General features: G+C 40.0%; 1 protein-coding gene across 2 annotated transcripts in view; it reads left to right on the top strand.

Moving 5' to 3' along the window:
* Positions 1 to 12,981, top strand: part of AK9 (adenylate kinase 9) — a 199,535-nt gene that overhangs the window by 171,051 nt on the left and 15,503 nt on the right. For both annotated transcript variants that reach the window (XM_057302574.2, XM_055114038.2), the window contains exons 30-33: positions 4,677 to 4,889; positions 5,246 to 5,464; positions 6,884 to 7,097; positions 11,960 to 12,161. In XM_057302574.2, coding sequence (XP_057158557.2) covers positions 4,677 to 4,889; positions 5,246 to 5,464; positions 6,884 to 7,097; positions 11,960 to 12,161 — 848 coding nt within the window. The remainder of the gene's footprint in view (positions 1 to 4,676; positions 4,890 to 5,245; positions 5,465 to 6,883; positions 7,098 to 11,959; positions 12,162 to 12,981) is intronic.

Here is a 12,981-nt window from a genome sequence, read left to right as displayed (position 1 = left end):
AGTTAGCTAAATTCCTCATCATCACTGGCAGGAAAGAGGAACCAAATATCACAAGGGTCAAAAGTGATTACCGTTTACTGTTTGTTTTGTTACTTTCTAAACTGGTTTCTATAGAAAAAACACACATTTTTAAAATAGAAGAATGATTAAATGAACTGTGATACTATGAAATACTATGTGGCTGTTAAAAATATTAAGATGCAAAGAACAATCAGTGAAGAGAAAGAAACGCATCCAAATAGGAAAAGAAGTTAAACTATCTCTTTACTGACAGTATAATTCTATACCTGTAAAACCCTAAAGACTCTGCCAAAAGGTCACTGAAACTAATAAACAACTTCAGTAAAATTTCAGGATACAAAAATCAATGCACAAAATTAGTTGCCTTTATACTAGTAATGTTTAAGCTTAGAGCCAAATCAAGAATGCAATCCCATTTACAATAGCCACCAAAAGAATAAAATACCTAAGAGTACAGCTAACCAAGGAAGTGAAAAATCTCTCAAGGAGAACTACAAAACACTGCTGAAAGAAATCAGAGACAACACAAAACAAATGAAAAAACATTTCATACTCATGGACTGGAAGAATCAGTATCGTTAAAATGGCCATACTATTCAATCTACAAATTCAATGGTATTCCTATCAAACTACCAATAACATCCTTCACAGATTTTTTAAACTATTCTAAAATTCATATGGAACCAAAACAGAAGCCCCAAATAGCCAAAACAATCCCAAGAAAAAAGAAGCCAGAGGCATCACACTACCTAACTTTATACTCTTAGATTACGGTAATCAAGACAGCATGATACCAGTACAAAAACAGACACATAGACCAATGGAACAGAATACAAAACTCAGAAACAAAGCTATACACCTACAACCATCTGATCAACAAGGCCAACAACAACAACAAAAAATAATAGAGAAAGGATACCCTATTCAATAAATGGTGCCAGGTTAGCTGGCTATTCATATGCAGAAGAATGAAACTGGATGCCTACCTTTCACCATATAAAACAATTAACTCAAGATAAATTAAAGATGTAAATATGAGACCTCAGACTGTATGATTCCTAGAAGAAAACCTGGGAAACACCATTCTGGACATTGGCTTTGGGAAATAATTGTGACTAGGTCCTCAAAAGTAATTGTACCAAAAACAAAAATTGACAAGTGGGAGCTTAGCTCCCACAAGGACCTAAGACTATGGAGCTTCTGCACAGCAAAAGAAACTATCAACAGAATAAACAGGCAACCTAAAGAATAGGAGAAAATATTCACAAACTATGCATCTGTCAAAGGTTAATATTCCAAATCTATAAGGAACTTAAACAATTGAACAAGCAAAAACCAAATAACCCCATTAAAAAGTGGGCAAAAGATGTGAACAGACACTTTTCAAAAGAAGACATACATGCAGCCAACAACATCTGAACAAATGCTCAGTGTCACTAATCATCAGAGAAATGCAAATCAAAACCACAGTGAGATACCATCTCACACCAGTCAGAATGGCAATTTTTTTTTTTTTTTTTTTTGAGACAGGATGGAGTGCAGTGGCACCATCACAGCTCACTGCAGCCTCAACCTCCAGGGCTCGAGCAGTCCTCCTGTCTCAGCCTCCAAGTAGCTGGGACTGCAGATAGAAACACAGTTAGCTATTTTTTTATTTTTTATTTCCGGAGAGACAGGGTTTACCCATTTTGCCCAGGCTGGTCTCAAACTCCTGGTCTCAAGCAATCTGCCAGCCTCAGCCTCCCAAAGTGCTGGAATCACAGGTATGAACCACCATGCCTGACCTAGAATGGCTATTATTAAAAGGTCAAAAAACAACAGATACTGGTGAAGCTGCAAAGAAAAGGGAATACTTATACACTCTTGAGGGGAATGTAAATTAGCTGAGCCACTGTGGAAGGCAGTTTGAAGATTTCTCAGATAACTCAAAACAGAAATACCATTCGACCCAACAATCCCATTACTGGGTATATATACAAAAGAAAATAAATTGTTCTACCAAAAATACACATCCACTCATATGTTCATCATAGCCCTATTCACAATAGCAAAGACATGGAATTAACATAGGGGCTCATCAGTGGTGGACTGGGTAAAGGAAATGTGCTACATATGTATAATACCGTAGAATACTACATGACCATAAAAAAGAACAAAGTCATATCCTTTGCAGCAGTGTGGATGCAGCTGGAAGCCATTATCCTGAGCAAATTAACACAGGAACAGAAAACCAAATACCCTGTATTCTCATTTATAAGTAGGAGCTAAACACTGGGTACTCATGGACATAAAGATGGCAATAATAGACACTCAGAACACCTAGAAGGAGGAGGGTTGGGGAGAGGGTTGAAAAAATAACTATTGAGTACTATGCTGACTATCCAGGTGACACAATCAATCATACCCCAAACTTCAGCATCATGCAATATACCCTTGTAACAAGCCTGCACACGTACCCCGAATCTAAAATAAAAGCTGAAATTTTTTTTTAATTCATTGAAAAAAAATTGAGATGTATGTTCTGATATGGAAAGAAATTTAAATATATTGCTAATTTTTTTAAAGTTGTAGAAAATAAAATAATCCCATTTATGTTTAAAATATGATGTAATTAAATATATATATAGTAAAACATTTGTAAGGATCCTAACCAAATTGTTAACCAAAATTAATTCCAGGTAGGAGGGTAGAAATAGAGATAGCAGTGTGATGAAAGACTTCTACTTTTTATCTTATACAATACTATATAATTTAATTTCTTTATAATAAAAATGAATTTCTTTTTAAAATTGTACAATTTCAATTTTTAATAAAAAGTTGTAGGAGCTATTCAGTGGAGCCAGAGAGGTGAGAACAAGTTCATCTGGAACTAAGATGTCCCAGCTTGTAGTGTAGACCTATCCCACTATACTTGCAATGATCCTTAGAAAATTAAATATCAGGATAGAAAATTGACAAGCTATAATAAAAAGGAACAAGTCGTAAGGAGACTAAATGATCTGAAACTTCTCTAAAAGGAACCAGAACTGAAAAACCCTGCTCCATAGCCAAGCTCCTTTTGGAGAAAGGGGAGATTGGGCAGGAGCAGGAATGGGTCCTGATGCTCTCATCTTCCTCCCTGCCCTCACACACCCAAATCCCATCTCCAGGCACTTTTCACTAAACTAAATGACCAGAGGCCTGGTCATTTAGAAAGATTAGGAAGTAGCCAGAAGATTGCAGGCAAGAGACAATGTGAAGGCAAACAGTGGAGAGGGGCCACAAGGGAGGGAGTGTTGAGCATTGTTTAGGATTACAGTCCTTTGTAACCCCCCATCCCTTCCCACCCAGGACTCTCATCCTGGGAGTCTAGATAACTCCCAGGTTTCAGGCTGGAGGGCAGTTCTCCAACTGAAACAAGGAATACTACAGGGAGAACAGTGTGGAGGCAGTGCAGAGGATGATTATTATAGGGTTCAGTTTTGTGCAAAGTGAACTATAGCACTTAAAGCCTACACAATACGACTTAGTACCAATATCCTGTCATGGTCTTTAATAATCATTAATGTATTATTCTCGTTTTCTCAGATAGGCTATAGCCTCCGAAAAGGCATCTGCTGTTCTATTTGTACACTGCTTTACACAAAGTGACAATAATAGCTATAAGAGCATAATAATAGGTAACGTTCACATACTTACCATATGCCAGACATTTTTCTAATGGCTTTGCATGTATTAACTAATTTAATGCTCCCAGCAACCCTGTGAGATACTTTTATTATTCTTATTTTACAGATAAGGAAACATCTTGTCCCAGTTAAGATAGCTAGTGTTTTATACTCTTTGAACTGCATTAAATATTGTTCCTGAAGACCATCAAAAACATGTAACATTTTGACAATCATAGACATAAATAACATTTAATATTTTGTCTCTGTATTTATTTATGGGACCACTTTGGGGCCAGAGTCTTGAAAGTATTAAAATTCTGAGTACCAAAGAAATTTTTAAACAATTTTTCCAAGATGGCAGGTTGGAGGCAGTGTTAGCATGCCTCCCCAACTTGGAAAGACAAAATAGGGTGTAGAGATACACTCTGAACGTTTTTCCAAGAAGCAACACAGGAACTTAACAGGAAAACTGAAAGAAACCACAGACCCTTTGAAAGAAGCAGTGGGCTATAGCCTACACCAGGAGCCAGGCAGAAAACTGAGACAGTGAACCCGCTCCACATTGAGCACACTGCTACTACAACCAGCAACTGAGAAAGCCATCATCCAAAGACTACCACCAAGGAACTCAAGCACAGAGGCTTCACCAATGAAGGAACACAGAAGTTGCAAGCAACTATAAACATAAAGTCACATCCTCAAGGAGAAAAAAAAGAAATTTTTAAAAACCAGTCAAATCCAAAATAAATTCAAAAATAATTAGAAGAAATAGTCTACCTAAATGAGAAGGAACCAGAAAAATAATTCTGGCAACGTGACAAAAAAGTGTTCTATAACACCCCCAAAAGTGTCAGATATTTAAAACCTTATTGCGTTACTAGATGAATGTCAACATGCAATACCAACCAATATCGAGCCATTACAAAATATTCCAGATGATTTGTTAATAGTGTCTTTTGTTACATATTTTACATGTATAGTAAAAGAGAATGTTTTCTTCCTTAGAATGTTGTTAGAGATGATGAAGAGATTAGTGAGGAAGAACTTGAAGAAGACAATGATGATATTGAAAATATCCTTGAAGATGAGTTTCCAAAAGATGAGGAAGAGATGAGTGGCGAGGAAGATGAAGAACAGGAAACTGATGCAATTGAGCGCCTGAGAGGTGAACTAGCAGAAAAATTTGAAGCAGATACACATAATTTACAAATAATACAGGTTATTACTTTTCCTTCGCTTTTTATAATTCAAAAGTAATATTTGAGAATCAGACTAAAGCAATTTAGTTCACGGCATTTCTTTATAAACATTTTAAAAATGTATATTTTAGGGCTGTATTTCCTTTTATCGGTATCATTTAACAATTATGCAATAAGTCCATAAATTAAGAGCAATGTGGAAGCCACACAGGGTCAGAGTAAGTTTAGTCACCAACATGCAGCCACTTGGAAGCTGAAAAATATTTGTGTTCTGGACTGAAGTAGTCAGTCACCAGCAGTGTCTACATGCTGTGACTAAATACTACCAGCCTTTTTCTCACTAAATATATTTGTTTTTATGACTTTTCTTATCAGGATGAACTTGAGAGATATTTGATACCAATAATTTCCGTTAATGGAGCTCGGAAAAATCACATTGTACAATATACATTGAATATGAAACTGAAACCACTGGTGGAAAATCGTGCAAGCATTTTTGAGAAATGTCATCCAATACCAGCACCCCTTGCCCAGAAAATGCTCACCTTTACCTACAAGTATATAAGCTCATTCGGCTATTGGGACCCTGTAAAGGTAATTTCAGCAAACGCACCTGAAAGCCATGTTCCTTATTTATTTTTTTCAAAGGTATGTCTTTTTTAAAGGAAAAAGACTGGATAATTTCAAAAATTGTAAGTATTGTGTAGTAGTCTCATCTAGCTATAAAAATACTTTGGGATTTAAAATGGAATCATTAAACTTTCAGCTTTTCTTTTATCACCAACTGTGTAACATAGAGCAGACACCCCTACCTCCCCCTGAGTTTCTCCTTATCTCTAGCATTTACTCCCATCCATGAACTTCACTCTAGCCCAAGAATTATAATGTTGACACTACCATTGATCTGTAACAACTGTCTTGAGGTAGCTCTCAGGGAGGAGCAATATTGCCATACTGTTTCACACCTACTCTGTCAAGTCCAGGGATGGCTGACACTTGCCCATCTGATGCTATAAAAAGATATTCAAACGTAGCATTGATCAATTGCCCAGTCTTCATCATCACCAGTGCAAAGATGTGGCACCACTCCTCCAACTTCATTCCTACCCACACCTTAGGTTGCCTTTTATGGGTATTTTTCCCTTTCATGATAGCTCTTAATGTTTATGTGAGTGGGATTTGAACTATACAAAAATATAGAAGAGAACCCAGTGGGATTTGCCCTACTAGTATACCCCTGAAAGATAACCCAAGAACCCAATTGTATTAGTCATCTCTGGCTGCCGTTACAAAATACCACTTGGTAGCTTAAACAACAGAAATTATTTTCTCACAGTTCTAAAGGCTAAAAGTTCAAGATCAAGGTGCCAGCAGGGTTGGTTTTTCTGACAAGGCAAGACCTCTCTCCTTAACTTGCAGTTGGCCACCTTCTATCTGTGTCCCCACGTGGCCTTTTCTGTGTGCCCACCCCGATGTCTCTTCCTCCTCTTGTAAGGACACCAGTCCCACCAGATTCAGGTTCCATCCTTCTGACCTCATTTAACCTTAATTTCCTCCTTTATTAAAGGCCCTGTCTTCAAATGTAGTCACTTGGGGTGCTAGGGCCTCAAACAGAAATTGAGGAGGTAAGGGAGAAACAATTCAATCCATAACATCACCTTAGGAATGGACCTCTTTGTGAGGATAAATTGGCCTGTGAATAAATGCAAACAACCTTAGGCTGTTTGACAGAAACATTCAGTATACACTAAACACACTATAAATGAAGTAGAAGGACTATAATTGTCATAAACTGAAGGCCAATTAAGAACTATTGCATTCATTACATACGGCTGTAAAATAATGTGTACTTTTCCACAGTTGTTTAATATTAATCTTTGATTATAATTAGTTTTCTTATTCTGTAAGGAATTTTTTTTTCTTATGTCACGAATTGTTTTTTTCAAATGTGTTTCAGGGAAGTGCTGTAAAAATTCAAACTAACTTTCAAATTCAACTGTGTATATGTTGCAGCTAAGTGAAGGAGAGACAATCAAGCCAGTTGAAAATGCAGAGAATCCAATTTATCCTGTAATCCATCGTCAGTATATTTATTTTTTATCTAGTAAAGAAACAAAAGAAAAATTTATGAAGAACCCAATCAAATATATCCGCCAACCCAAACCTAAGCCTACTGTGCCCATTAGGATTATAATTGTGGGGCCTCCAAAATCTGGGAAAACTACAGGTGAGCGTATGTTTGCCTTTGTTTTCCTCAAGCATAAAAGAATCTGCTTGTACCCAATGCACATGGCAGGTCAATTCACCAAGACACTGGGTTGCAGCAGAAAAAGACATTTAATCTTAGGGTGGCTGAGTGAGGAGACAGGAGGAAATCTCCAATCCATCTCTCTGAGGAATCTGGGGCTAGGGTTTTTAAGAGTTTTGGAGTGGGCTGAATTGAAGTGCAAAAATCATTGATTGGTTGAAGAATGCAGGGTGAAGTCATGGGACAGGGAGATGAAGAAACTGACTTCTGCTGATTCGGTGGGGGTTTTAAACCTCCTGTTGGTGTCAGCTATTCTGCTGGCATTTAGGTTCTGCTTAAGGAATTCCTTAACAACAGCCTTATTATTCTAACATCAGAGATCCTATCTATCTTAAACAAAAGCCTTGTGCATCTGACATCAGAAATCCTATTTATAGGAATGATGGGGATGCCAGTGGTCAGTAGCTACTGCTATGTGACTTTCAGTTACAAGGAAGTGGGTCAAAGGTGCAGCCTGATTCAGGCTTATTTTAACTGTATTTCTGTCTAGAATTCTTGTTAATCCTGTGAGAATGACTGAAAACTAGTGCCACTTCTTCAGAAAACCAACTATGAAGATTGACTCAAAACGAGATAGAAAACCTAAATAGACCAATAACCATCGAAGAGAAGGCATTCAAAAATATAACCCAACTCTGAAATGGCCCAGAATCAAATTGTTTTAGACAAAAATTATAGGAAATTTTCAAAGAACTAAAAACTCAAGAGATAATGCCTGTATTTTTATAAGCTCTCCCATAGCAAGGGGAAAGAGTAAGTTTCCCAAGTTATTTTTATTTTCTTTTTTATTAAGGAATATGGTTCATACAGTCAAAAAGGCATATAGGATACAAATCCATTTTTTAATTAACATGACCCTAATATCAAAACCTAACCAAGACAATACAAGAAATTACAAACTAATATTCATAATTATAGTCAAATATGCTAAGTATATAAAGTATATGAAAATATTTTATAAATATAATTTACTATACTAGGCACAGTGGCTCATGCCTGTAATCCCAGCACTTTGGGAGGCCAAGGTGGCAGGATTACTTGAGCCCAGGAGTTCAGGACCAGCCTGGGTAACATAGTGAGACCTCATATCCACAAAAAAATTAAAACATTAGCTGGGAGTGGTGGCACATGCCTGTAGTCCCAACTATTTAGGAGGCTGAGGTGGGAGGACCACTTGAGCCAAGGAAATTGAGGCTACAGTGAGCCATGATTGTGCCACTGTACTCCACCCTAGGCAACAGAGTGAGAGCCTGTCTCAAAACAAGTAATAATAGTAAATCAATTATCTTAATCATTGCTGGAAAGGCATTTGATAAACTATATTCCTATAATGTTTTGTGTAACTTTGGACTTTAAGGTAAATAGTCCAAAACTTGGTTGGTTGTAGTATTTCAAGATGACATGATAACAACAAGAACAGTGGGTGGTCACAATGAGAACAGAATGGAAAGGGCAGATATAGGATACATTTCCAAGGAAAACAATAAGTCTTAATGACTGACTGAATAGAGAAGAGAGATAAGGGAATTTTATGTTCCAGCTCTTCAGATGAAAAGTTTATTTTGGCTTTATAAAGTTCTTAACATGACAAAAGAGTCTATAATTGTTACAGGAAAGGGGTCCAGAACCAGACCCCAAGAGAAGGTTCTTGGATCTCATGCAAGAAAGAATTCAAGGCGAGTCCATAGAGTACAGTGAAAGCAAGTTTATTAGGAAAGTGAAGGAATGGCTACTCCATAGACACAGCAGCCCCCAGGGTTGCTGGTTGCCCATTTTTATGGTTATTTATTGATGATATGCTAAACAAGGGGTGGATTATTTATGTCTCCCCATTTTAGACCACATAGGGTAACTTCCTGATGTTGCCACAGCATTTGTAAACTGTCATGGCACTGGTGAGAGTGTGGCAGTGAGGACAACCAGAGGTCACTCTCATTGCCATCTTGGTTTTGGTGGGTTTTAGCAGGCTTCATTACTGCAATCTGTTTTATCAGCAAGGTCTTTATGACCTGTATCTTGTGCTGACCTTCTGTCTCATCCTGTGACTTAGAATGCCTTAACTGTCTGGGAATGCAGCCCAGTATGTCTCAGCCTTATTTACCCAGCCCCTACTCAAGATGGAGTTGCTCTTGTTTGCATGCCTCTGACATAATCATATCCTAAATGTTCACAAAGATAATGATATTTTCCAAAGACGCAGAATGTTGACATGCAAAATAAGATCCCACATCCAGAGCACAAGGTGAACATGTAGATTACCTGGTATCTCATTTTTTTGTTGAAATGGTGGTTGATTTTTAAATAAGGTGTCAAATTTTAGGAGTCTAATTATTGTTAGAACTTTAAAAAAAACAGATTTTGTTCCAGCATTTGTGCAAAGCTGAAGTTATATGCTCTGTGGCTCTCATAGGAACTTCTTTATTGGGTGGTCCTGATGGTGGTCCCTGGTCAATCATCATCCTCATGGGATGAGTAGGGTTCTGAGTATCCTCCACCCACTGCTATCTCCACACAGTGCTCAGGCAAGGAATATACACACAACAGAGCACACCCACATTTACTAGCTACTAGAAGCCATTTATCTGTCTGTTGTCTCACTCAGGAGAAGCCAGTGTGAGTCTTCTTTCAGCCAGTGGCAACATCTATGTAACCTTGGACAAATCAGTTCCCCTCATCTATAAAACTGGAATTTCAATATCCATTCCACCCACCTGATGAAATAGTTAAAAATTTCAAATAAAGTCACAGAAGAAAAATTCCTCATAGGCTGTAAGTCACTATTAAAATGTCAAGTGTGCCATTATACATTTTAAAAATTATTTCCTAGAGGATTAACTGAGATCTAACTGTATAGGGTATGCTATGGTGGTTGCATCATGGAGTCCATAAATGGACAGAAAGGGGAATGATACAATTCAGTGAAACAGGAATATTATATTGTTATTTGGGGCATACTACCAGATAGTAAGAGTACGTAAAAGATGACTTGCAAAGCTCTCAAAAATTTTGCCACCTCATGCAGAAAAAAAACCCTTAAAATTGGTTTGTTAAGGAAAAAAAAAAAAAAAAAAAAAAAAAACAAGCAGATTTGGCTCATTAACCAGATCTATCAGCCACATACCTGAAGTACTGTTAATGACTGACCTTTGACAGTTATTAGTTCCGTAAAATAGGGCAATTTTAATTTTTGAAATTTCATTGAGAAATGTGAAAATTAGCTTGCTGTTGATATCATTAGCCAGAGTCTAAAACTAAGGTGAACTGATAAATTTGTGAAATGAAATAAATTTAGAGTTTTGTTTTTTACTATCTATTGGGTACTACTGTTCTGGTATCTTTGGGTTGGATCTTTTCTGGCTTGAAACCTCTGTGGCTGCAGCACTTTTGCCCAAATTCTTGTCCTGCATCCAGGAAGAATGAGGTAGGCAGACAAGTGAAGAGTGAACAAGACAAACATGAATTGAGTGTTGTAGCAGCTCAGAGGAGACCCACAGTGGGTGACTCCTCTACTTAGGCAGGTCATCTGTCCAGTGTTCAGTTCTCAGCAGAGAAGAGGCCCTGGAGAGGGTAGCTCCTCTCTGCTACTGGTTGTCCTGATGTCTGGTTGTCCCGATGTCTGCTGCTCTCAGCAGAGAGGAGGCCCTGGAGAGGGTGGCTCCTATCTGCTGTCAGGTCATCTCTGCAGCTCTCAGCAGAGAGGGTAGTTCCTCTCTGCAACTGGTTGTTCTGTCATCTCCAGCTATCAGCAGAGAGGATACTCCTCTCTGCAGCTGGTCGTCCTGTCCTCTCCAGCTATCAACAGAGAGGGTACTCCACTGTCAACAGAGAGGGTACTCCTTTCTGCAGCTGGTCATCCTGTTATCTCTCTGCCCTCTTCGTCCTCTGGTCATCCTCTCCCCTGCTCTGGCTGAGCCCAGGGCTTTTATGGACCTCAGAGGGGAGGAAGTGCCTGCTGATTGGTCCATGGGTGGCCCTAGGTAGGCCCAGAAGAGGCACCACGAGTCCCCACTCCTGTCCACATACCGGCATCCCAGCCCCCAGCCTTCAGGCCCTCCCTGGCCTGAAGCTGGGGCCTTACTAGGGACCCACCCCCTTCTGCCCAGGAATCAATCTGCCACCCACTGCCATTTATGGCCCCTGGGGCTTGGCCCCAACCCCTGCTCAGAGATGGGAGTAGGGCCAGGAGCAGAGAGAGGCCAGGCAGCGGGAGCAGACACCCCTGAGCCTGCAGGGGTTGGGGAGGTTCCCAGGCCCCTGTGGATGCAGGCTGCAGAGATGCAGAGATGCCTGGGTCCTGCACCTGGGAGAACCCCCCAAGCTGCACCCAGGGAGCTCCCACCCCACCAACTCACAAGGGGCAGGGTTCCTGCTTGTCCACGGCTCCTGCCTGCTCCATGGAGCAGGAGGCCCAGAGCTGCAGCCGTGGGTCAGGTGACTGCAGCTACACCCAAGAGGGCAGGTCTTACTTGCTCCTGGCTGCCTCCAAGAGCACAGGGAGGCTCAGACCCATAGCCGCAGTTTAAGTGACTGTAGCCACACCCAGGAGGATGAGGCTGCTGCCTGCTCCATAGAGCAGGAGGCCTGGGTCTGCAGCATGGTTTGGGCAGCTGCAGCCAGTGTGATGGCAGCAGCCACTGCCATCACTATGTTTGCTACTTGGGGGACAGGATCATTAGAAGCCCAAACCTGAGCATCACGCAATATACCCATGTAACAAAACTGCACATGTCCCCCCTGAATCTAAATCATTTAATTTAATTTAAAAGTTTTATGTTTTTCAGTTGCCAAAAAAATTACAAGTGAATATGGGTTAAAGCATTTATCAATAGGAGGAGCTTTGCGTTATGTACTAAACAATCACCCGGAAACAGAGCTGGCACTTATGTTAAATTGGCATCTTCATAAAGGAATGACAGCACCTGATGAACTGGCTATTCAAGCCTTAGAACTTTCTCTGATGGAAAGTGTGTGCAATACTGCAGGGTAAGTGAATGGGGTGAGAGGATGGGACAGAGGGAGTTAAATCTTTCAAGAAACTGCTCGCTTGTGATTTAAAACACTTACATAGGGCTTAAAGCTCTTGTAAAGGGTGTGATCTACTTCTCTCAAACTCTGGGCACCTATGTGGTTACATATTTGAATTTTCTGTCAAGCAAAAACTTGGCTTGAAAATTCACATGCCAGATTAGCAGGCAGGCCCCTTCCCTCTCTCCAGCAACCCCTGAGTTGTCCAAAAGCCTTCAGACTTAAACAAAGGAGGCTGATGTGACTTCCACACTCCAGGAGTTCTTCTCACTGCCCCATGAAGTTATGGAGAAGTGGCCCTCCCCCATCCCCCAGGTGCTGGTCCAGTGGAGATGGTCTATGTCTGGCCCAGCTCTCTGCACGGGTAGTAGTGCCTCTCCCTTAACACCACATTTGGACAAGAAAGCTATGCACTTGAGCTGTCTCTTCCATTTACACTTCTCACCTTTGCTCCTCCAGCACAGCCACGGGCCATACCCAGTAGTAAAAGCCCTCCCCATGAAACCTGAAGCCCTGGTCTTGAGCACAGGTCACTGACCTAGAACCCCCCTGATTTACTCAAGGTTTTCTATTAGAAGCCCCTTTGACTTTCCTTGTCTGTGACCCATAATTAAGTCCTTGAACAGTTCTCGAGTTCATTTACTGGGGAGCAGCTTCTGGGGTGTCAGACTTTATCCCCAGAAAAGGCCTGGGACTTACCCAGATTGAATTACCTCCTCCCTGGTGTTCAGCTTTGCATAAGAAGGACCTCAGTGAGGCAATCATGGTTGAGTCAAAA

Source organism: Pan paniscus, chromosome 5 (assembly GCF_029289425.2).
Source record: "Pan paniscus chromosome 5, NHGRI_mPanPan1-v2.0_pri, whole genome shotgun sequence".
Taxonomy (NCBI): Eukaryota; Metazoa; Chordata; class Mammalia; order Primates; family Hominidae; genus Pan; species Pan paniscus.
This window is presented reverse-complemented; position numbering and strand designations above follow the sequence as displayed.